We start from the raw sequence: 25,934 nt of genomic DNA, 5'->3' as shown, positions 1-25,934 counted from the left end.
CTATCACATGAACGGTGTCAAAAATCAGCTTCACTTTCCAAAGCTGAACATTACACTGCATTACCCAGAGGCTCAAAATGAAGGCTCTCTAGACAAAGCAAGCCTTCAGAACCTGGGTAGAAAACTTATCTCCCAGCACTCAAAGGCGTTCCTTTCGTCGTCAGCTCCCTGGATATCCTAAGTCACATGGATCCAAGCTTTGCTCCACAGTAAGATATCCAGTACAAAGAATGTTATTAACTGTCCTTGACCCCAGCTACACTTCTCAAAGTTCTTTTTTTTTTTTAACTTTAAACAATGGTTCAGCTTATTCACACCATTCAAAAATCAGTATGAGGGGCTAGAGCACAACTCTGCAGTTCAGCACTTGCCTAGCATCTTGAGGTCCCGGGTTTGATACCTAGAGCCATGGGGCAGGGGGAAACAAGACACAACAATAGGACCTGAGCAAATGAGTTTCCTAATTTAAAGTGTTGAAATTCAGTAAGCAAAACTGCAAACTATGAGGCACTTCTGTGTATTTTCAATGGCATGTGTTGTGATAAAAAAAAAAATCTAAAAAAGAAATTATGCAGATGTGGCAAGTAAAATATTTAATTTGTCTATATCTTTATTTCTGTTTAACTTTAAATATTCTACTATGTAAGTTCCTGTATAATAGTATAGATGAAACACCAGATAACTATGGCCAAATACAACCTGCAGACTGTTTTTATAAGAATAGTTTTGACAGTGTCAAATATTGAATGAGAAAAAAAGAAGAATGAATTACAGAAACATGTTAGTCTGTAAAGCACTAAATACTTACCATTTGCCACTACAGGAAAAGCATATTAAGCCTGGGGATATCTTGAAAGTTAGAAACTATCTATTGTGATTGTGCTTTTATAAATGTTTGCTTCATGGGCTGGAGAGATGGCTCAGTGGTTAAGAGCACCGGCTGTTCTTCTAGAGGTCCTAAGTTCAATTCCCAGCAACCGCATGGTGGCTCATAAATGTTTGCTTCACTATTTTATCATGCATATGAATTTGAAATGTGAATGGAAAAGCTAAAACAATAATTTTAGCTCTTGACACCTTATTAGACATCAATTAATTGGTTACATTAAAAAAAAAAACTAATATGATCTCCCTCCAGACTCCAATCTAATCTAACAAGAACCTAGTTAGAAAGAGACACTGGATATTTGTACCTACAAGCAAGAGCTGCAGCTGCGTGCACTCACTTCAAAGTTGATATTTCTGAACACAAGATGGAAGGGTTGAAGACAACGATACCTTAAAATGTGAGCGACCACGGCTGGTCCGTACCAATCGCCAGCCTTTTTCCCAGACTTCTTCCCGAACTCGATCAGTCGATGCAAGCCGAAGACAGCCCCGGGGGAGTCTCCAAACCAGGAGATGATTCTCCTGTGGTAAGTCTCATTCCGCACTGAATGGTCGTCACAGTGCTTCCCCACCGTCTCCTTCAGACATGCTGCTGGGGTTCTGAGCGTTCTTTCCCCTGAAAGCGAGGCTTCAAATGACGCAGTAAACTTTTTGACAGTGTTGGAAGGCCATGAGTCAGAGTCCGAATTCTCGATGTGCAGTGCATCAGGCCAGGTCCAAGCTATAGCAATTCCAAAGCAAGACTCAGACTTTTCAAGCAGAGAGACCTTGATGACCATAGTAAATAAACACACAGCATTTAAAGCCACCCAGGTTACTGAACCAAAACAGAAACTCAGGACTGTACAGAGGCAGAAATCAGAGTGTTTGTACAAACAGGGTGGGATGGCTGCCAAAGGATTTAAGATTTCTCTGTGCAATAATAAAAATATTCTAAAATTAGACATTGTGATGGCTACAGAGCTCTGTTAGAATACTCCAAACCACTGAAGTGCTCACTTTAAATGAGTAAATGCATACAGATTATATCACAATAAAGCTTCTTTAATTTTTTTTTGAAATTAAAATTCATGGCCTCTTTTCTTTAACTATTGTTATTGTTATGTGTGTGTGTGTGTGTATAACATATATACACTCCTAAATATATAACCTGATCATTACATATAGTGTTATTTGTATGTACATGATTTCAGGGCTGACCACTTCAAAGCTGCTTTGAAAGAGGAAAAAAATGTATGCCAGGCATGGAGGCACACACCTTAAATCCTAGCACTTGGGAAGCTGAGGAAGGCCAATCTCTGAGTTGGAAGTTAGTCTATATACACAGTGAGACCCTATTTCAAAAGGAAGGAAGGAAGGAAGGAAGGAAGGAAGGAAGGAAGGAAGGAAGAAGCCATACAAAGCATGTGGCTCTTGCCTACAACCCCAGCACTTGCTAGGTTGAGGTAGGACAATGGGGCACGGAGGCCAGCCTAGCCTACACAGGGAAAACCTGCCTCGAAAAAAACAAAAACAATGTGATGGGGTTATAGATTAGTGTTTGTCTGACATTCTCCAAGCCCTGGAATTCATCCTCAGTACTAAACAGAAAATAAAAAAGCAGAAGGAAGGAGTCACAAAAGAGGAAGAATGGGGGCGGGGGAGGAGCAGTGCTCAGGAGGCCCAGGCGGGGGACAGGCCAGGAAAACATTCTGGACCAGACTAAGCCGGATGGCAAGATGTGCTTATGAAATAAAACAAAAAACATGAGTAAAAGAATACGGTAACATCAATGATATACTTAGATCTGAATGTCTCAACTACTCTGTAATTTCTAAATTTTCCAAACTGAGAATGTGCTACATGTAATTAAGAAAAAAAAAAAAAGTTAAAAACAAAATAGCTGCTAAACTCAGGTACAAATGGATAACCCTTCAATATGGTTTTCTTTTTTGGCAATCCTCAGTCTAAATAGACTCCCGAACTCCACTGCCAGTCAGCTGGACTTCTGGGCTTCCCAAAGGCACAATTTAAAAATAAAAAAAAAAAAATGTTTACTAACATCTATAGCATTCCGAGTAGATATCTTTAGAAAGATTAGTTTTGATTATATGTTTTTAAAAAAAGGAGGAGGAGGAGGAGAAGAAGAAGAACAACAACTACTAAAAATGTAAGTTTTCTTCAAGATATTTTCCTGGTGCCTTCCTTCAGAATATACCATGATGGTTTGTTGGAAAGTAATAATAGAAGTTCTCTAGTAAACTAAAGCTAATGAATAAATCCAGGAAAGATATAAGATCTAAACACATTAAGCATAAGCATTATTTTACCATTTTTAAAAATGTGGTAATCTTCAAACTTTATTTGTAAGTTAATGAAGCAAATCATTTTAAGTTTAGATTAAATCACAGGTTCAGAGATCAGGAATAAACATTCCCATCCCTGTTCATGAGTATACAGGACCACAAACAAATCACCCCCAGAAAACTGGTCTAAACTGAGTCTTTCTTAGTTGGGTTTATTACGCTTTTCCAGCATATAGCCAAAGCCCTGAGCTTAATCTCCAATGAGTAAAAATTTTAAAGATTAAAAACAAAACAAAACAAAACAAAAAAAAAAAAAAAAACACCTTTTTCTTTGTATTAGTCTCACTACTAGCCAACTGTCTTACTAAATGACTTCAATCACCTCTACAGAAAAGTTACTGGTACAGGGATATTGTCTAACACTTTAGCCAGAGATGATAGCCTAAAATGGTAAAACAAAACCCTCTTACAAAGATATGCATCATAAAAAACTGACTGACAGGAGAATGACATTAGAAAGTAAACACGACTTTGAATATCAATGAGATATTTCTGAGGGTTTAAAAGTTTACGTGCAAGCTGGGCAAGGGTGGCAAACACCTTAATCCCAGCACTCAGGAGGCAGAGGCAGGTGGATCTCTGTGAGTTCAAGGCCAGCCTGGGCTACAGAGTGATTTCCAGGATAGCCAGGGCTACACAGAAAGACCTTGTCTTGAAAAATCACAAACAGACAAACAAAGTCTAAGCACTGGGGCTGAAGAAATGGATCAGCAGTTCAGAGTGTTTGCTGCTCTTGTAGGAGAAAACAGAATCAGTCTCCAGCCCATGTTGGGCACCTCCTAACTGCCTCTAATTCCAGCTCCAGAGAACCTGATGTCTTCTTCTGGCCTCTACACAGATACACACACATTTATTTATTTTAATAAGTCTTTTCTAAACTCTAAACATAATGTTCTGATCAAGAATATCTCTAACATTTTAATATAAAAAATTATAGCCATGTTTGGTAGCACATGCCTAGCATCCAAGAGAAAAAGGCAGGTTGATCTCTATGAATTCAAGGCCAGCCTCAACTACATAGTGAGTTCCAGGCCAGTCAGGGCTCCATAGTGAGACCTTGTCTCAAAATAATAATAATAATAATAATAATAATAATAATAATAATAATATACAATTCTGGTTATCATTTATAAAGATTAAAAATTACTGACACAAACAGAGAAAAAACCCAGTGTAAAAATTCTGCTGCTGTCAGGCACAGTGGCACACATCTGTAACCCCAGCACTTTGGGAGGCAGACTCTGTGAGTTCAAGGCCAGCCTGGTCTACAAAGTGAGTCCAGGACAACCAAATCAACACAGAGAAACCCTGTGTCAAAGCAAAACACAAAGAAGAAGAAGGGAAGAAGAAGGGGAAGGGGAAAGAGGAGAGGGGAAGGGGAAAAAGGAGAGGGGAAGGGGAAAGGGGAAAAGGGAAAGGGAAAAAGGGAAAGGGAAAGGGGGAAAGGGAAAAGGGAAAACGGGAAAGGGAAAGAAAAAGGGAAAGGGGAAGGCAAGGGGAAGGGGAAGAAGGGGAAGGGGAAAGCAAGTGGAAGGGGAAGAAGGGGAAGGAGGGGAAGGAGAAGGGAAAGAAGGGGAAGTGGAAGAAGGGGAAGAAGGGAAAGAAGGAGAAGGGGAAGAAGGGGAAGGAGAAGAAGGGGAAGGGAAAGAAGAAGAAGGGGAAGAAGAAAGGAAAGAAGGGGAAGAAGAAAGGAAAGAAGGGGAAGAAGAAAGGGAAGAAGGGGAAAGGGAAGAAGGGGAAGGGGAAGAAGAGGAAAAAGGGGAAGGGGAAGAAGAAGGGAAAGAAGGGGAAGGGGAAAAAGAAAGAGAAGAAGGGGAAGAAGAAAGGGAAGAAGGGGAAGGGAAGGGAAGGGAAGGGAAGGAAAAAGGAAGAAGGAAGAAGGAGAAAGGAAAAAGGAAAAAGGAAAAAGGAAAGGAAAAGAAAGGAAAAGAAAAAGAAAAAGGAAAAAAAACCATTCTTCTGCCTAGGACTTAATACACTGAAGAACCCAACTAAAATAAGAAAACATGAGCTACGTTCACTGTGGTGAGGAGCCATGTTGAATCTGCAGTTCTGAAAGAAGAGTCAAGTACATGTAGGACAGTCAGCTCAGCTCAGTACAGTTATAATCGATTAATTCTTGGGGTTAACCTCAGAAGTTGGACGTGCCACACAGGCTGATGCTGAGTAAAAATGACAGCAGCCACGAACAGAGAGACGTGAGTTACCTCTACCAAGGAAATGCAGTATGAGGCCCTGGGCCAGCAGCATCTGGCCAGTCCTCAGAGTGCAGCCCCAGCCGCAGTCCGTCGTCAAGGCGGAAGCTTCTATTTGAGGGAACTCCTCCCTGTAGGTCAGCCATATTCTAGAGATGAAGTCCTTGCGGAACTCTTCCACGTTCCCTGCGATTACATGGTCTTCAATGGCGCACCCTGATCCTGCAGGCGGCACCTTGTTTTCATCTACGAGATAGGTGAAAATGTAAGTTATGCAGCATAAAGATAGGTGAGGAAGTGTGCCCAGTGGCAACACCATTGCTGTTTTGTTGTTGTTGTTGTTGTTGTTGTTTTGGGTTTTTTTTTTCTCATTTAAAAGGAATATAAGCCTTAGCTGTCTAATCACACAGGGATGAATCCTGGGGTAGTCTGTGCTCTGGCAAACAATACAAGGATTAACAGTAATGTACCGGTAACAGTCAACATCTTGCACATGTGTAAAATCCCTTCTGGATGACTGACTTTTTACCTCTGTTGGCTCAGGACACACTTATTAGAGCTCTGTGAAATGTGACTTGCAAATAAGATGTTGTGACTTGTCAATATGTAAAAATGAATATCATCACATGAGCTAATGCTTTAAAAAGGTGCACATTGCACTGTCACGAACATTGATACTCAAATTAAAAAGTCAAAACTAATAACTTACAGAGTAAGAATGTAAATTTCTTAAAGCCTAAACATCTTTTTAAATCCGGATACCATTCTTCAGAATGTATTGCTACCTACACATATCATTTTAAAGGCCTCTGCAGACTGGCTGTCTCTATCACAGTTGCTATGAGAAAGAAAAAAAAAAAAAAAAAAAAAAAAAAAACATTTTTTTGCCCAATAATTTACAGAGCACTTTTCTCAGAATGAACAATTGTTCCTCAGGTATTCCCAGAGAGACCACTTCACCTTTAGCCTGCAGCTGGAGACGCTGCACAGCATTGGTGGATCCTAACAAGCGTTAGCTCTGGTTAGCTTGGATGTGTGGGTATGTGAGCAAGTAAATACATCTAGCTACAGTATAGTCCCAAGAACCCCAGCATCCTGAGCCTTTCTGCAGGACAGGAAAGGCGGAGAGCCTACCACTGGACTCTCTCCTCATTCTTCCTCTACCCATCCCTTCTGCTCACTTTGAAATTTTCCCATCCCTCTAACTTCACATCGATTCAGCAGAGGATGATAAACAAATGAATGCCAAGCTTCCACTGACATGACTTTCTCTCAATATTATAGAGAACTTGAAGTAAGTTACAAATAAAGATGCCTGGAAATTAAACATGGCGCTACAATATGTCTAAATGTGCCACTGCTGACAGCAACATTTGTTCTAAATGACGCTTTAAATAGCTCCTGGCTCTCGTCATGCCTCATCTTACAAACAGAGCTCCCATCTCCTCTCAAGACGTAAGCCATTTCTTACCCTCCTCAGACCTGGTCAGCACTAAATACCATGGAGAAACTGTCAGTACTAAATGAACTCTGTCCCAAGAGCTTTAGGAAGAATGAGGACTCTTTCAAGGAACCACACAATAAAAAGTAGGGGAAGGAAGCAAAAAACAAAAGAAATTTGCTAGTAATATTGGAGGCTTAGTGGAGACTGATTCCACAATACCAAGAAATTCTAAAAACTACAAAAGCTGTACAAATAGATGGAGTCCAGGCAATGAACTCTTCAATGACCAGAGGGTCCGTTCCACTGGATGGAAAGAACCTTAGGAATGCCTACAGTCAAATGAAAATGAAAACACCACCGGCCAGAACCTCTGCGATATACTGACACAGCTTAAGAGGAAAGCAGAAGGGGAACTCCACGAGGGAAGAAGGGTAAGGGGAGAGGAGAGAAGGAACAAGAGAAGGACCTGGAGAACAGGGCCAAGGAAGCAGTAGGGAGGATGAAGCCCCAGCTAGAGGGGAAAGGAAGGATGGGAAAAGAAAGGCGTGAAGGAGAGTTCTGGAAAGAGCCTGCACCGACAAAGCCCGGCTGACTAATAGGAGTTTGTTTCCATACTGCAGAGAGGTTGGGATGTGAGGATTGGGCAGATCCTTGGTGACGTCACCGGGGAAATCATTTACTTTATTATCGTATACTAACATTACGAGAGAACTTCACAAAGGACACATGCATATCAACTCAAGTAATATTTAATTAGCACTTACACAGAATCAAAGTCCAAAATATCAGGGCTGTGGCAAGAGTTGGCATACTCCTTAGCTCCAGAATTGCACAAGGACCAAATCATGTCATAACACATTATGTTAAACAAAGCGTAGGTGGCTGACATGTCACAACAGCGCTTTGCACATTCATCACTCACCTTCATATTTAAAATGATAACACTTCCCAAGCAATAAAACAGGTGAATTTCTACTAAAATATGTCTTTGTTTTCAACACCCAACCTGCATGGAGAGAAAGAGGGTTCTGGTGTTAAGATTTCAAAGTAAAAGTCCTGCAGTATTTCTTTCCTCGTGGTTAACTTCAGGTCATCATTATCACTACCATTGTGCATTTCTAGAAGTTACAAAACACTTAAGACAATGAAACAAAATTAGAGGCTATTTATGCTAGTTTAAATAAATTTCAGTCTTTTGACCAAAATCTGCCACTTCAGAAACATGAAAGAAAATAAAAAAGTGATTTTGGTTTATTTTGACAGGTCACAATGCTCTTCTGGCACAAACTGAAAAGGCAGGGACTCTACTCCTGTTTCCCTCCCACTAACTTCTGTTCACCAAGGAAACACAGATTATCAGCGTTTTGAACTGTCTTCCATCTCAGATATTTTAAAGGCATGCAGCATTTGGAAGCCCCTGGAGAAGAACCTAAGGAGAGTACACAGTAGGCCAGCACGCCTGGTAAACTTGGTCTCTCATATAACTGTCTAGATGCAAACAAGGCGCTCAGGCATCCTCATCTGGGCTTTCAGTCTACTCTCCTCAGCCCCAGCTCAAGTCGCAATCTACTCTTCCGGTTGCTTCCTTCCCATCTGTCAGCAATGGGAGAGAGAGGGGCTGTGTTCTTTGGCATCCATAACAGCAGGAACCATCCTGAATCTCTGGTGAAAGCATGCCAAGGGTATGAGATCTCTGACTGCTGTTACCGACTCAGCATTGGAGATACGTTTACGCAAAATGTGTACTAGAGCATTCACAGCAACGCTACTCAGAGAAACTCAGAATTAACCGATGAAAAGCAAGCAAAATGTCAGGTAGAATCACACAACAAAGTATTACTTAATCTTAGACAGAGGAACTACTGGCCGATTGTGACGCCCTGCACATAGAACCCCGGCGGACTAAGGAAGATCATGAGTTCAAAACTAGCCTGCGCCAGATAGAAACAACCAGAGTTAAATGAGACCTTGCCTCCAAAAAGAAAAGAACTGGGACTGAAGGGCATCTCAGGGGCACATACACTATATGTTTACTATATTAAACTCGCTATATGGACCAGGCCTTGAAATCATAGATTTTCCTGCCTCTACCTCCAGAATCCTGGGATTACAGGCATATACCATCATGCCCACATTTCAACATACTATACTTGAGTCTCTAGGCAATGTTCATAATTATATTCCACTGTCACCAAGAGATTCTTATCACACTGTTTACAGTCCATCCATATTCCAGACATAATAGAGTATTTCATTCTCAAGTAAGCTTACCCAATGCTTAAATCACAATACTTACTATATTTCATGTTGTTCCAAGCAGATATAAATTTAGTTTTTAGCTTGTCAACTTCATCTGTTCCTGAAGCCTCCATATTCAAATTCTAAAGAAAAAGCCATCACTTGATTCCATTCTTTTATAAAAGTCGATATACTGAAAGAAAATAATAAGGCAAATAAGTAAACAACACATACTATATGGTACCATACTGCTACAGTTATTTCAATTATTAAATATAATTTAAAGAAAAGTAATCAAAGCAAGCTGAGGCTGTGGCTCAGGTGCTGGAGTCCTTGCCTAGCATGCACACAATCTGGATTTACTTCTAAGCTTAATTCCAACTCCCACATAAACCAAGAATAGTGGTCCATATCTGAAACCCCAGAATTCTGGAGGAAGAAGAGAATCAGAACTCCAGGTTTATCCTCAGCTGCGTAGTGAGTTCAGATTCAACACTAGCCTGAACTACAATGACCTCATGAACGAAAGAAAGGAAGGAAGAGAGAAAGAAAGAAATGCAGGTAGACAGGAAGGAAGGAAGGAAGGAAGGAAGGAAGGAAGGAAGGAAGGAAGGAAGGAAGGAAGGAAATTTTTATTTCACAGGGCTTTTCTAGAATATGATAGCCTATAAATATTTTAACTATATAAAGCATATAATATATAGTACGTAAAATAAAATTACCATATAACCAAGTGATAATGTGCCCACTCACTCACAAATGCATATAATAAAGTACCTGAAAAGTATAGTCAGCTTTAATGCTTGCAAGAACACCCAAGGCTTCTCTGTTTGTAATTACAGAAGCTGACTGGAAATCTTACCGAAATGCTGGCTGTCATCAGAAGGGGAACTTCCGCTTACATTAAGTAGTCCTTACTTTCCATATAACTGTATCAAATTGTTTTGCTTTTGAAATTCTGACATTTTCTACTTTATCTCCCTGTCTCAATACGGAAGCATTTAAAAAGATAAAAAGGGTGGCTTAATTTTATAACAGAAAGTGCTTTTGATTTTAACTAGGAATAAATGAAACTTGAAGGAAAATTGACATGTGTGATAAAATCTGAAAGACTGAGCAAATTACAACTGTGACTCCCGGGTGAAGCTAAAGGGTTAAAAAGTGAGGTACGTAGGGCCTGCAGAGCAGGCAAAACGTCCATACGTCATACGTCAACTATTTCAAAGATTAAAACTCACAGCTGCTTTCCTATCGTTAAACTCCTTACTTATAAGGCGCTGGGAGTCCTTCCAGGAGAATCAAGTGCTGGACTTGCTGACGGAGGAGATGAGGCTTAATTATTTGGAAAGCAGGTTGTAAATCTCGGTGGTGGGCCAATTTTAAAGGACACCCCCCCCCCCCAACGAAAGTTACAGTATCAGACTGAGGCTGCTCCAACCAGTTCCGCAGGTCAGAGACTGAGAGAAAGCTGTCTTTAAGCAACAGAAAAGGTCCTTGAAGGGAAAATGAAGAAAGCTGGTGGTGCCCCGTGGGGTCTATAACTCTAGAGGCAGCAGCACTGTTAAGAGGTTAGCCTGGGCTAGGTAGGGAACTGCAGGCCACCACGGGGGGGTGTGAAGAGGGCCGGACTTTGAAACCTGGTAAAATGAATCCTCAGTCAGCCATCTTTGAAACTGAAAAAAATGGGCCTGGAAATAAAATTACAAAATCTTTGGCTTCAAACAAGCAAAGGCGAGCTGTGAGAAACCTCTGGAGACATGTCTGGGACCGGACGGAGCCTCAGCTAGAACCACATCTGGTGCGGAATACTCCTTTGTCAAACAGGTGTGACCAGCGTGGTTTCCCAGGGTGAACAGGGCCTGCTGGTACATTACTGCTTTGCAAAGCTGTGTACATGCCATTAGAAATAACTTTTCTTCCTAAAGTAGAAATACGATCAGAACACAAGAAAAATTATAGTTCAACAGAGATCCCTTGTCAAGTAAAAATATTTAAATGTGTTTCCTTATTAACGAGCTTCTGTTAAGACTAGCTGAATGAATGGTTTGCTTTCATATGCAAAAGACAGTTGCAACAGAATTCTAACTCCAACAGTCACTCAACCTCGGGGTTTACTGAAGGAACATGAGAGAGGGGGGCTTGAGAAATCGCAGGTTAAGAGAAAGAGACAGAAAACTTAGGATAGTTTCAAGAGGGCGATCAGTTAGTACTGGAAGCATCAAGTTTATGTTCGAATCCCTTTTTATAGACAAAGCAAACACAGTTCACACTGGTCCAAGGACGGGGTTCATGAAACAGTTAAGCTTGCTTTCAAAGACCACGTTCCTGTATGGCAGACATGGTCCAAGGTCTCACAGACAAGGTAAGGAAACTTGGCAAAACCCCCTGCTAATTTCTGTCTCAAGGGAAAGGCTAAAGCACACTTTTCACTGGATAACCTATAGCAAAGCAAACTTGCCAGGCCAGCAGCTGTCCACAGTTTAAGAAAGAGCCTCTTCCCAGAGTTTTACTACTGCTTTGTGGAGGTCTTTGATTTGCAGAGTACATCTCACTACAAGTCAGCGCCTATGTAATCTGAATATCGTGATTATTTTTCTTTTTTTTTTTATACAGCAAAATATGCACATATTTAACTCCTATAATATGAATGATCTGAAAATAGGCGTAATTGTGAGACCAAAATCAAGGTAATAAATGTGCCTGGCACCTCCAAAAACACTCTCCTAGCCCCCTCTTTTGAAGAAAACTTAACTTGAGAGCTACTCTTTTGTTTTTCTGAACATTTTGTTACGATGATTTAAAACAGCCCGGACAGGAGTTGGATAGATGACTCAACAGTCAAGAGTACTGTCTGCTCTTGTCAGCAGATCCCGACACCCACAAGGTGGCTCACAACTGTCTGTAACTCCAGTTCCGGGGGAACCAACACTGTTTCCTGGCCTCCACATGGTGTACACTGGCAAGACACTTGTACACATAAAATAAAATAATCTTAAAGAAAAAAACAAAACATTTGGTCACCCCATCTCCGGGAAGGTTTTTTTCTCTCTCATTTAGGCAGCTTCCCCAAAGCAGGAGGCTCTCATCCTGGGTTTAAGTGAGGTCACCCAGTGGCTCCCGCACGAGATTTTGTCACCTGGCACCCACACAGAGAACACGCAGCTGATGCTGACAGTGTCGTTCAGCTTTTTACTGCCATCACTCCGCCATATGCAAAAAAAAAAAAAAAAAAAAAAAAAAAGACTTTACAATGAAGACATTACAAAGTTTCCAGTCAGTTGGATTCAGCTGCTTAGTCCATAGAAACCTCACCTCCTTAAACTCTCGGGCAGCTCTGACTAGAGAAAAATCACAAAGATCACTTTTGTTAATTCACTAACGTAGTTTCACCTGAAAATAGGCTGCGGTGAACAAGCTGATAGCTAAGTAGTTATGCCCAAGTCTCACGGACCCCAAAGGCCACCAAGGAGCCAATTCTGATGCAAACACAGTAGGGCCTTTTTATTACAAGCTCGAGCTCAGGCCCACACCCTCACTAACTAAGCGGTGAGGGTAGTTTATAGGTCCCAGTCCCTCCCAGCATGCCCAAGGCTGGGGAATTCCAGCCTGGCAAGCCTCTATTGGTTGAAAAACAAAAGGATGTTGCATTTTAAACTAACTGGCTGTGGGAAGGTGCCAAAACCATTAATGTCTGGCTTCCCTTGTTTGCCTGTCCTAGGGGAGAGGGGCAATCTGGGCCTGTTTCCTAGCAACTGTATCTCTAGTGGGCAGGAAAGAATTCAGTAAGGCTGGTTCCTCCCTGCAGATGGCTGGACATGTCTGGACTTTGTTCAGGTTTGTGTGTTACACTTTAATCCAATAACCCCCTAAAAATTTTAATTCTTTGGTCTCTCAGAGCGAGTACAAGCCCTTGCTGAGACTGATCTCCAGACCCCAAAGCCAACTGCCGGAAGTTGTCTTCTGACCTCTCTAAATAAGTTATGGCGTACACATGCGCGTGCACACACATACACACACAATGACTTTTTTTTTTTCCCTTCGGAAAAACCCTGAATATTTGTCTTACTATATTCTGAACTCCCCCTACCATGCCCATTTCCCTTTCCGGAAACTTCCCTGGGTTTTGTTGGCTTCAGTACAGTCCCCCTGTGGAAGCCAGGCCAGCCGGGCACCTGCCACCCTCCTTCCACCTCCAGAGGACCAGGAGGACAGGCACGTGGCACCCTGCCTAGCCAAGATTTTAAAAACGAATTAATTAGAGCCAATTTGTGCAAGCTTTAAGGCAAGTTATATGTACCTATAGCGCCGGCCTGTCTGGAAGCTGAGGCAGAAGGGCCACCTGGACTAGCGGTTCAAGGACAGCCTGGACTACTCAGGAAACCTTGATTTAAAGAGGGAGGAAATCATCTCAGATCTAAAAAGCCTGGGCCATAGCCACTTCCCGGCGTGCTTCAGTCCCTCCAGGGTCTCACGCCTGACCGCTGCGTCAGGCTGATTTTTATTCTATATAGTTGATGTTACAGACTCAGCCCAGAAAATCATCAAGACAACAAACCTCACTACCGCCAGATTTCTTCTCAAAAGGTGCCAACGGTTTATTTCTTTTCACAGTTTAAAACATTATGGACCTCAGTAAATCCTTTTTCAAACAGACATCTTTAATGCCTACAACAGCTGACCTAACTATCATCTCCATATATCTGCTGATCATTTACATTCTGACAAATCATTTCTTTTGTTGTTTTGGGTTGAGTTTTTTGTTTGCTTGTTTTTGTTTTTGAGACAGAGTCTATGTAGCCAGGGCTGTCCTCAAACTCCTGGAGATCTATCTATCTCTGCTCTCTCGAACTGGGATGAAAGAAAGGCATGATCCACCACCATCAGTGACAATTCCACTTTTAATTAGAGGGTAATCACATGACAGAGGCGCTAACTCCAACTGTCCTGCAATAAGTACACATTAAGGGACCCCGACGATGTTTACTCTTAAACTTTAATGCTGTGCAGAGCAGAGATGACTAAGCAAAGATCTTCTGGAAGACGGTCATTTTCACAGACGTTTTTCTGTCCTTAACTATGAATTAGGACAGCTGATAAATTATAAACTAATAAGTAAAGAGGCTATTCAAGCCAAGGCTCTCGAAGACCAGGTGAAAGTAATCAGCCTCTCCAATCCGGCAATATTCCCATCCGGAATATTTTACCCACTGAAGCTTTAAAGCCAGAAAGCTGGAGACAGAACCATAAGGAATGGCTGTACAAAATACATCTTAGTCACAGTGTACATAAGCATATGCCAGGTTCCTTCCTCTGCTGGTATTCTGTGTCAAAATGAAATACAAAAGTTGCTTCCGAATACTTAAATTTTTCTTATTAACACTGTGGGAAAGGAAGGGACACAAGGAAAGGGAGAGGGGTAGGAAGAGAGGGGATGTGCTCGTGCTACAGAGCGTGTGTGGAGAGGTCACAGCACGACTTTTGGAGCCTGTTCTGCTGTGGGTTCTGGGAATCAAACTGAGACCAGGCTTGCACAACCAGCAACGTTACCTACTGGCCCACATCACCAGCCTTCATCTTGAATTCTTCATGTGCTTTTTGCTACACCATTAAATAAAATGAAGAGTAGAGTCTGCTCTGAGTTTTTCATTCCTTACCATCCTTTTTATGCTTGCATTTTACTATGTTTTTATTCTTTTTAATTGTTATACACGGGAGGGGGAGTAGGCACACACCAAGGCAGGGGCCGGTGGAGGCCAGAGGCATCAGATGCCTAGAGCTGGAGTCCCAGGCAACTGGGAGCTCTCCAGTCTGAATGATGAGAACAGCACTTGGGTCCTCCACAAGATCAGTATATGCTTAGTTCTTAAGCCATCTGTTCGTCCCTTACACGCCTACATTTTTATTAACAAATATCGAGCCCTTAGCAGCTATCATCTCTGCTTTCCACTCTCTCCCTCCATCTCAGTTCTTTGTTTATAGAAATGCTAACGATGTACTCACTCCGACTCCCTCCTACATCTGCCAATCACCGATTTTTACATTCTCAGCTGAAACTCTAGAAAATGTCAGTCCTCCTTCAACGACACCTAAGAGTCCAGCACACTCAGCATAAAAGAGGCAGGGTGCTCATAGTTACACCAGCTAATGGACAAGCTGACGGCACTAAAACAAAGATAGAAAAAAAATTTCAAACACCAGCAGCAACCCAAGATAGAGAGTACCCAAATCCTCAGCACGGGGTTAGAAAACAAGGAAGGATCAAGAGCAAAACAAATAGCTCAACAGTTTAGGCCCAAGAATGCAACTGGTAAACACTGAGGACTGCTCACATGCTCCACTTAAAACATTATGTTGATACCCAGTTATTTCATAAAGATAACCTAAATGAAACATAATAACCAAACATCACCTTGAATCCAAAAGGTGGGGAGGGCTCTAAGTACCGAGCAAACACACATTTCCCACGTGCCTGTCCTGCAGCTCCAGTGCACATCTGCGCTGCAGGCGGGGAAGAGTCATCATCATGACCACCCTACGTGAGACACAAGGGCTGAGATGAACTTGAAGATTCTTATAAGAAGTATTAATGAGGGGGCTCAAGAGATGGCGCACTGGCTAAGAGCACTTGCTGCTCTGGCAGAGGACCGGGTTCGGCTGCCAGTACCCACGCTGGGCAGCTCCAAACCGTCTGTAACTCAAGCTCCAGGGAATTCCACACCCTCTTCTGGCTTCTACAGGCACCAGCCCATGGTGCACATACGGACAAGCAGACACATAGACATAAAATAAAAATAGATACTATTAAAAGAGTTATTAAGGGCTGGAGTGACAGCTCATCAGTCAGTACCGGCTGCTCTTCAGGGAGCCTGAGTTTGAGTCCTAGCACCCGCATGGCTCACAACCACGTCTGTCTCCAGTTCCAGTGGACCCAGTGCGCTCTTCTTACTTTTGATGGCACCAGACACACACGCCAGATGTACATACATGCATCTAGGCAAATACTCATATACATAAAATGAAGATAACATAAATCCCAAACGAAAAACTAATTAGTCTTTCCTTCAAACCATTAAAACAAAAATGTCAGGTAATACACACCTTTAATCCTAGAACTTGGGAGGCAGATCTCCGAGTTCAGTGAGGCCAGCCTGGTCTACAGCTTGAGTTCCAGGACAGCCAATGCTACTCTAAGAAACCCTGTTTCAAACACACACACATTATTAATATCTGGACTATTGGAAGACAGCCTTATTATCTTGGTTTTATCCTTATATATAGTGTTTACTACATTTTGATAAACAAATGTTATGTCACAATCTCAGTAAGCTCTGATCAACTCAACTACAAACACTTGAAGATTTCATACTTTAGAAATGCAGCTTTGCCAAGCTGTTAAATATTCAGTCTACACATAAAAATCAACACTGTAAGAACTAAAGCTAACAGGAATCTCCAGCCTGAAAAGGAACTTACAGAACATTGAATAACTAGACGGCATTAAAATCCTGAATGGCTCTTGATCACTGGTCCTGTGTGATACACTCCAATCCATCAGTGATTTCTCTTAACCAACAATGCACAGCAGAGAGGCGTAGTGAAAGAAGATGTGGAAGTAAAGGAGGCTTTACACAGACTGCATTCAAACTGCAAAAACCCCAACCTGCCTTCTGGTTCACACTCGCCCATCACAAATTGTTATCCTAATCAAGGACCCAGCCTTGGCCTATGTAAGACCTCCTTGGTAACACCCTTGCCAGACACACTTCCTCAGCCTCTGACCGAACACTTGCAGAACAAGGTACTTACTTAGCGATACTGTACGAAACCCAAAATACACTTAAAACCGTAAAGGCCCAATACTGTTTTAAACTGTTCGTTCTTCTGAGAACTGTTCTAGAGAATCCATGTTAGCTTCAGGGTATTTCCTCATGTTTAACAACTATATTTCCTTGAAAGGTGGTCTATAGTGGGCGAGGGAGATGGCTCCATCCATGAAGTGCTTGCCTGGCAAGTATGAGAACCTAAATTCAATCTCCAGAAACCACGTAATATGGAACTAAAATTCTCCCCTACGATTTCCAGTAACTGGTTGTGCTTGGGTCCTTAGAAACTAATCCTTCTTCAATTTGAAATCCCAGCTGGTGTGTGTGTGTTTTGTTTGGATGGGTTTTGATTTGCTTTTTGTTTGGTGTTTGTTTGTTTTGAAACAGGGTCTCTATGTAATCCTGGCTGTCCTGGAAAATTGATATGTTGACCAGGCTAGCCTCTAATTCACAAAGGTCCCCACCTGCCTCTGCTTCGAAAGTTCTGAGATTGGCAGCATGTGAGCGCATGCCTCCACACCAGCCACAGCTGATATTTTAAATTTTCCTTCCAAATCTCCTTCAATCTTCCCTTTTCTACCTGGATGAACCCCAATTCCTTTAAAGGATCAGAAGGCGGAGAGGTGATGAAGACCTGATCACTGTACTGGTGAGGGATTAGAAACAGGGTGCAGGAGAAAGCTAAAACAGTGGAACCGACACCACGGCAAGAGTGTGTCACACAGGTACACACACAAGACAGAGTGCTAAACAACTCGGAGATTTCAAATCTGATGCCGAGGAGGACAACGGTCACACCAACAGAAACAGGAAACCAAGCAGAGAAGGCTAAGTTTAAAACAAGGTGTAGTGAGGGGCTGGAGGGAGGGCTCAATAGTTAAGGCCACTGGCTGCTCTTGCAGAGGATCCAGGTGTTTCCCAGGAGCCACATGGAAGCTCATGACCGTCTTTAACTCTAATTCCAGGGATCCAACACCATATTCTGGCCTCCACAAGCACCAAGCAAGCCTGTGGAGCCAAATGTGCAGGCCAAATAGATAGACAGACAGATAGATAGACAGACAGACAAACAGACAGATAGATAGGCAGGCAGGCAGACAGATAGAGTTTTAAAATGAAATAACACAGTGAGTTTGAAGTTTGTAAGAAACATGGATAAACTTTTTCCCAAGTCATCTTTCATTGGCCACTTTTGCAGAGAAAAACTTTACGTGGTCAGTAACTACATAACATGTAAAGACAAAATATCACATTCATTCACCAAATAATTTGAGAAGCAAGGAACTAGGGAGATAAATCAAGCCATGAAACTCAGTTCCTGCCATCACCTACTTTATATGATAATGGCACACCACTAAATGGCCTGTATCACAGCAGAGATACAAAGTGTGATGGGAGAAATATCCCCAGTGAGGGCATCACACAGGGTGTCACAGAACAAACACAGCCACAACTGCACTGTTCAGATACAAAGACCAAAGACATACAAATGCAGCTTTCTATTCTGAACATAACGCAGGGAAAGACTACACATAACATTCAGAAGTCCACTAGTGCCCTCAACAATTGCATCTATTGTTAAACAGTAATGCTTGAATTGTGTCATCAATCCAAAGAACAGCATTGTTTAAAACATTCACAAACACAATCGCTTTGGCTTACAAATAAAAATTGTTTGGGTTTTTTTTTTTTTCCCTAGTCATTCTTAAATAACATTACAATTAGGAAATATACCCAGAAGTTTGAATCTTGAAAGAAAAAAAAAAAAAAACATAAGAATAAAAATTTAAAAAAATAAAATAAATGGCATGTTCTTCAGTGGACGTAACCGCTCCTGGGTTCTCAATAACTATATACTATGATAAGGCTTACGTTATAATGTCTACTGTAGTAGTTTTACAAATAACTAATTTTTATAATCTATTAAGAAGTAGTGTACTAGACACCTGTTTTAAATTGATAATATAACTTTGAAAACAATAGCTTTAGTGGAACATGGTCTAGGGTCATACAATGACACAGTAATCTTTATTTGCAGGATTGTTGTTGAGCACAATGATGAGCTGGTAATCTTAAAATCTTATGTGTGTGCTATAGGATAGAATGGGTAAATAGACAGCTTGATAGGGCTGAGAAGCCCAATTCTCCCTACGGTAAAATAACAACATACAACATATTATGTTACATAATACAATATATGTAAACATATAGAGAGAGATGAACTGGAACAGTGAGGAGAACTCTTCAGTGGTGAACTTGAACAGAAAGTGTTCTATGAACTCATGGCTTCTTGTTAAAAGAGTACACATGGGTGGCTGTGAAGGAGCTATTTAAAAGGTTTAGCAACAAGAATACCCAATAACATATTCAGCACCCAGATCTTGGTTTCAACTCACAGTAAATAAACCAAGACTTGATGGTTAAATAGCTGATTCCAGATCTCCAGCACAGACTGTACCAGATGAGCACAGAACATCTCAGAGTACAAAACAAAAAAACAAACAAACAAACAAACAAACAAAAACTCAACAACCAATGTGAACATATCCAGAGGAAATAGAACAAGCTTGGAGGCTGCCACTGGCCAGATCTGAGACAATTTATTACTGAAACAAAACAAAAACAAAAACAAATTTAAAAAAAAAAAAAGCAAAAAGATGGTGGGGCTACAGAGATGGCTCGTGGTTAAGAGCACTGACTGCGCCTACAGAGGTGCCGGACCCTCAGCACCCACATGGTGGCTCACAACCGGCTGTAACTCCAGTGTCAGGAGTGACACCCCGTGCTGACCTGACGCCCTCTTCTGGCCCCAGAGGGCACTACATGCCATGGTGCACGGTGAATGACCGTAACAGATTGCAACTCAGTGCAAAGAAATTCTTGTTAAAAATGTAGATGCATAGTTCTGAGAAATAAAAGGAAGAACTCAGAGTATGCGATCCCATGCTTAAAATCACGGCATTCTGTAGACTGCTGTGGCTGGAAACTGCAAGCTAAAGGACAGACAAGGAAAGTCAGAGAGACTCTCATCAGGATGGGGAAATGGCTCCCCTGAGAGGATTGCAGAAAACGAAAAGGATTGACAGAACTGAGAACTCACTGTGAGACAAACAGCAGTACAGGGATCAACTCAGACAAGAATTATGGCTACTAAAGCATACAAAAATTACTAGAAAATAGAATAGCCACATAATTTAAAAGTATCATCCCAGAGTAATTATTCAACGCAAACAGGGAAGGTATGATAGAATATAGAAATCTGGTCCACAGCCACAATGATGGGGCAAGCTGTCACAGTCTTCTGCTAGGGGGAAACAAAAGGTTGATGGTGTGTGCACCTGAGCCACAACCGCGCACTATGTGTCCTGGTGAGCTTCTCTGCTGCTGTAGTAAATACTGACCAAAAGTAACTTGGGGGAGGAAAGGGCTTATTTCATTTTAGGATTCCCAAGTCATAATCAGTCATGGAGGGAAGTCAAAGAGGAGGTAAAGATAGCAGGTAGGAACTTAAGCAAGGAGGTTGGAACTAAAGCAGAAACCAAGAAGAAACTGAGAGGAGATGATAAGACATACCAATTTTGTGAGTTATCCTACAAAAATAATTGGTATATACTAAAAAAAAAGAAAAAAAGAAAAAAAAACATATCAATTGTCTTTAAAGATAGAGGCACAGGGAAGGAAGGAGGGAGCAGTGGAGGAAGAGAAGATGTTCTCTGCAAAGGAAAACGGACAGGGATGGGGCGGAGCTCAGTGGCAGAGCAGCTGTCTACACGCCCATGTTCCAATGCCCTAGGTGTAAGGGCCAGCGCTGCAAAAGTAAGGATAAACAAAGACAGAAGAAAACAGACAAACGACAAAATAGTCTACAATCTATGACGAGATTCAGTATTCTTTAAGCTATGGTAATATTGTCATGTTTGGGGAAATGGAGGTTTTGAACATTGATGAAACAATAGATAACATTAAGGTTAAAGTACTTGGTCTCCTAATGGTGGCTTGGCTGTGGGAAAATGACCCATTTATTAAACTCTGCAAGAGGAAGTGCTTAGGAGTGATGCGTCACAATAGCTTCCTCAAAATTCCAAACAGCACAGTAAGAAAGAAGCGTCTACCTACCTGCAAGCAGATCCGTGACAAGGCTCAAATGAGGATTAGTGTTAACATCTGGCAAGCTAAGCCCGGGCTGGGAGGAAAGTGTGGAAATTAGGTTGACCTTAGAGCAGCTTAACTACTTCTTCCTTTAAGGGCAAACAGGAATGCAGCATTCCAAAGCTGGCTAAGATTAAAGAAAAAGTAGTAATTCTACCAAATGGTATGTAATCACAGGCCAAGCCCACGTGTGTGCTGATCTACCTGAGGCCCTGGAGCCTTGCCTGAGACCTCCCTGCTAACTCAGCTCAGGCCATAACGGACAGGAGCGGCTAAGTTAGGTAACATTTTCTCCAAAGCCAAATGACCAAGCAATACAATTAAGACACTGTCGCCGAAGTCGGGTGATCTCAGAGTCAGCGTCCTCATAACTAACAATCACCGACATAGCAGCGGGGGTGCTGGGGAGCCTGTGCACCCAGCACCCTTCTGACCCTTCATGACAGGGCTAAGCCCGGCTCTGTCCTCAGGGTCTAAGCTGTGCTGCACAACTCTGGACGGCCGTAACAAGAGACCCTGAGTGCGGGCATCCTGACTCCAAACCCAACTGCTTTGTCATGCACTCCACACTCTCGTCACCACTGTGAAACAGGAAGTCTGGCCTGACCATACTAGCCCAGTACCCATCGGAAATCACATGTCTGTATTCCTCTATGTACATTTGTTTTTATAGATGAGCCAAGTAAGCGAAGTTAAAATTTACCCAGATGCCCTGCTTACTGCCAAATCTCAAGAGAAAAACAACAAAATTATATTTAGTAAGGTGCCACTCAGTGTCTTACTAAGGGTTTCATGACCACAGCAACTTTTACAAACTAAAACATCTAATTAGGGCTGGCTTACGGTTTAAAGGCTTAGTCCACTATCGTCATGATGGGAAGCATGGCGGCACACAGGCAGACACGGTGCTGGAGAGGTAGCTGAAAGTTCTACATCTGGATTTGAAGGCATCAGGCAGAGAGACAGAAAGCAACCCTGGGCCTGGCTTGAGCCTCTGAAACCTTACTGCCTACTCCCAGTGACGTACTTCCTCCAACGAGGCCGCGCCTACTCTAAAAAGGCCACTTGTCCTAATCCTTTCAAAGGATGCCACTCCCTCTGAGCCTACGAGGCCATTTTCATTCAAACCACCACACTCAGTCATACTGTTGTAAATGGCTTTAAGATGTCACATGTAGATTCAAAGCAGATGCCAACATATTTCCAGGTGGTTCCACCTACAGCTGCACGCTTCTGCATTCAAGGATAAAGACTACCTAAAGAATCGGAGTGAAAATCCATTATTCAAATATACTAAACTCGAGAGGCAGAGGCAGGCAGAACTCGGTGGGCTTGATGCCCTTCTAGTATACAGAATAAATTCCAGGCCTGGCTACAAAGTGAGACACTGTCTTACATACATACATACACACACACACACACACACACACACACACACACACACACACCCTGAAGCAATGGCACAGAGAAAAAGATTAACAAAATTAATCTTTAGTATAGCTACCACAATAAAAATACTAATAACAAAGGTTTTACCCCTAGAAGCCTTTCACTCTTCTCTATCTCAAAGAATGCACCACAATCCATCAAGTTCTAAGACCTCTGCCTTATAAAGAGGTAGTCAATGACATCTTCTCCCTCACCTCTCACATCATAAGCTTAAGTATCTTCCCCAGATAATCTCCTCCCACCTGTAGGCAATTCTAACATTCTCCTTACTGGGCTCTCCCATCTTCTGTCTTCTCTAAATTACATTCTCTCTCACAATAGAAAGCATCAAGTCCTTTTTGTAATAGCATTTGACAGAGCTGTAACTTCAAATTTGACTGCCTGGTGTATGCCTGCCTTCTCTAGTACACAGAACATTTGATTTTGTGATAGACTGTTTTACTTAACTGTGCTGGCCTGACAAACTTGACACAAGCTGAAGTTATCTGAAAGGAGGGAAACTCAATGGAGAAAATGTCTCTACAAGATCCAGCTATTCGGCATTTTCTTAATTAGTGATTGCTGGGGGAGGCACTGGCCCATTGCAGGCATTTGCCATCCTTAGGCTGGTGGTCCTGAATTCTACAAGAAAGCAGGTTGAACAAGCCATGATGAGCAATGCAGTTAGCAGCATCCCTCTATGGCCTCTGCATCCGTTTCTACCCCCAGGTTCCTGCCCTGTTTGAGTTCCATTAATGATGTGCTACAATGTAGAAGTGTAAGCCAAATAAACCTTTCCTCCCCAACTTGCTTTTGGTCATGGTGATTTATCTCAGCAATAGTTTATTATCCTAACTAGGATAATCACTACACTGTGACCTAGAAGAACGGCTAGTCAACAAGTAGTTATAGTTATATGTGTGGTAAAGACTACAAATGGATTCATAAACAGTCCTGAAAATAAACTAGCTATTGGGCTCACGTTCCAACATAAGGCATACCTAAAGACATAAATTCTGATAACAGAATTCTGCAGCTTAACTCTGAAACCAAACATCATATAGTTGACAATCTTGGCCTATTTAATTAGCGGTAGTTCATAAAGTAGCAGTAAATTTTAAAATCTTTAAAATCCTATTGTTTGATTAAAAACAGGTGACTCTGCAGCTGACCTACCTGATCAGCTTCCTTCAAACCTGACAACCAGCTAACCTGGCCTCTAGCCTACTAAGCCCATCCCTATAAATCAACAGCAAATACTCGCCTCAAATTCCTTCCATTCTCAATGTAATCACTAAGGCTCTACGCAACTCCCAGCTTCACATCTGAGCCCTTGCCATTGGTTCACTGAAAAGGTTTGTTGTTTTGTTTTGTTTCGTTTTTCTGCAAATACAGGCATTGCATACCTACTAAGCGCATGACAACTGACAACAAAAAGCAGTCCATTGGGGCCTTTCTAATCTCTAGACTCTATAACTCAGCTTTAGGGATTTGTTCACTTTATGCTTACACCTGGAATTACTTTCCTCAAAATTGTTACTTAACAAAATTTCTACCCACTGTTTAAGAAACATGAAATCTCCTCATGAGACAAAAGGTGATAGGTAGATGATAAATACATGTGAAATAAATAGATGGAAGGCTAGATAGACGACAAATATAATATAAATGAATAGATATAAAATAGATGAATATATATAAACAGAAAGACACATAGATATAACTACTTAGCACATATTTGCTGAACTAATGCTCTTTATTCATTACAAGTTAAAGAAGAAATCCTTGCACCTTCAGTGTGTTGGGAAGCATCAAAAAGAACCGGACTTAAACACTTGCACTTTAGTTTCTTCATCTGCAAAATATCAATGATAATAGCTCACTGAGCTCATATAATGTAGAGATAATGCTTTGAAATTATATACTACAGAGAGGAGTCACAGAGGCAGGATTTATGATCAGTGTCACGATTTCATTAAATAGTAAGAATCTGGTAAATGACTAAAATTTCAGGAAAAAGGAAACTTGAAACTCAAAACTCTTAGAGAAATATATATTAAAAATTATGTAGTTATGTAGCTTTTACCTTTTTTACAACAAAGAATTTCATGAATAAATTAATTCTGGAAATAAAAATGTTGGGTTTTGCTTATTTGAGGTGATCTTTTTTGTTGGGTGGCTTAGGGTTTATTGTTTGTTTTGTTATGTTTTAGAGACAATAGTTTCACTTTATGGCCCAAGCTGACCTAAAATAAACTATGTGTCCCAGCTTGGCCTCAAACTTCTGGAACTCCTCCCCATATCAGGCCCCTGAGAGCTGGAATTACAGGCATGCACCAACTCAAGACAATATACGTTTATCATCTTAAACATAACTAAAAATATTTCAGATTAATTAGAAATAATCCCAACTAAGAAGGGTAGGTTTTAATTTTTATAGATTGGATCTCTTAAAGTAGAATGACTGGACACATGCCTGTAAACCCTGACACTGAAATAGGAAGACAGGGTTGGAGTCAGCCCAGCCTCATAGAGAGACTGGTTTTTTTGTTTTGTTTTGTTTTTCCTGTCAATAGTGATTTATTTTTAGGCGGTGTTCTAGGTAGCCCAGGCTGACCTAGAACTTACTTTATAGCCAAGGGTAATCTTTTTTTTTTAATTTTTTTTTGCAATTTATTCATTATATATCCCTGTTGAAGCCCCCCCAGTCCCACCCTCCCACTCTCTTCCCTCCTATCCCCTTCCCCTAGTCCACTGAAAGGGGGAGTTCTCCTCTGTCATCTGTCCATAGCTTACCATGGTGAGACTGTTTTAAGCCAAAACAAAACAAAGAAAACTGTTTATTAGAAACAATGTAACACAGTAATTACAAAAGTCACTGAAATTGCAGGGTTCCTAAAAAACAAGACACAAAGTATCTATCTGTATAACCTTAGCAAATGCTAATACAAAAATGATAGCTAAAGCTATCAGACTTGTTAGAACAAGCAAATCTTCAAATCAGAGTTTCACAAAACATTTTTCAATATATTCGCATCTGAGCTGGAGAGTTAGCTCAGTGGTCAAGAGCACTGGCTGGTGTCAAGTAGGACCTTAGCTGGAATCCCAGCACCCATGTGGTGGCTCACAAACACCTGTAACTCCAGTTCCTGGAGATCGGATGCCCTCTTCCGACTCACATATATATATATATATGCATCCAATTTTATAGAATTAGCATCAATTAAGTGGCCTCTAAACTCATTTTACTAAATTATACAATTCCTCTCATTGCCCAATTTTTGGCTTTTATGGAGGGTGAACCAGTCAGTTACCTTCTGGCACTGGACTGATTAGGACTCTTCCCTGTTTGTAAAAAAAGAATAAGAAGAAGAAGAAGAAGAAGAAGAAGAAGAAGAAGAAGAAGAAGAAGAAGAAGAAGAAG

General features: G+C 41.4%; 1 protein-coding gene across 2 annotated transcripts in view; it reads right to left on the bottom strand.

The window, feature by feature from the left end:
• Positions 1-25,934, bottom strand: part of Atg4c (autophagy related 4C cysteine peptidase) — a 59,918-nt gene that overhangs the window by 32,927 nt on the left and 1,057 nt on the right. For both annotated transcript variants that reach the window (XM_055628870.1, XM_055628869.1), the window contains exons 2-5: positions 9,169-9,303; positions 7,795-7,878; positions 5,441-5,674; positions 1,279-1,609 (exon numbers count right to left, since the gene is read on the bottom strand). In XM_055628870.1, coding sequence (XP_055484845.1) covers positions 1,279-1,609; positions 5,441-5,674; positions 7,795-7,878; positions 9,169-9,244 — 725 coding nt within the window. In that variant the 5' untranslated portion in view covers positions 9,245-9,303. The remainder of the gene's footprint in view (positions 1-1,278; positions 1,610-5,440; positions 5,675-7,794; positions 7,879-9,168; positions 9,304-25,934) is intronic.

Source organism: Psammomys obesus, unplaced genomic scaffold (genome assembly GCF_907164565.1).
Source record: "Psammomys obesus unplaced genomic scaffold, mPsaObe1.curated_primary_1811, whole genome shotgun sequence".
Classification (NCBI taxonomy): Eukaryota; Metazoa; Chordata; class Mammalia; order Rodentia; family Muridae; genus Psammomys; species Psammomys obesus.
The sequence above is the reverse complement of the archived record's forward strand: the minus strand, read 5'-3'. Positions and strand labels throughout refer to the sequence as shown.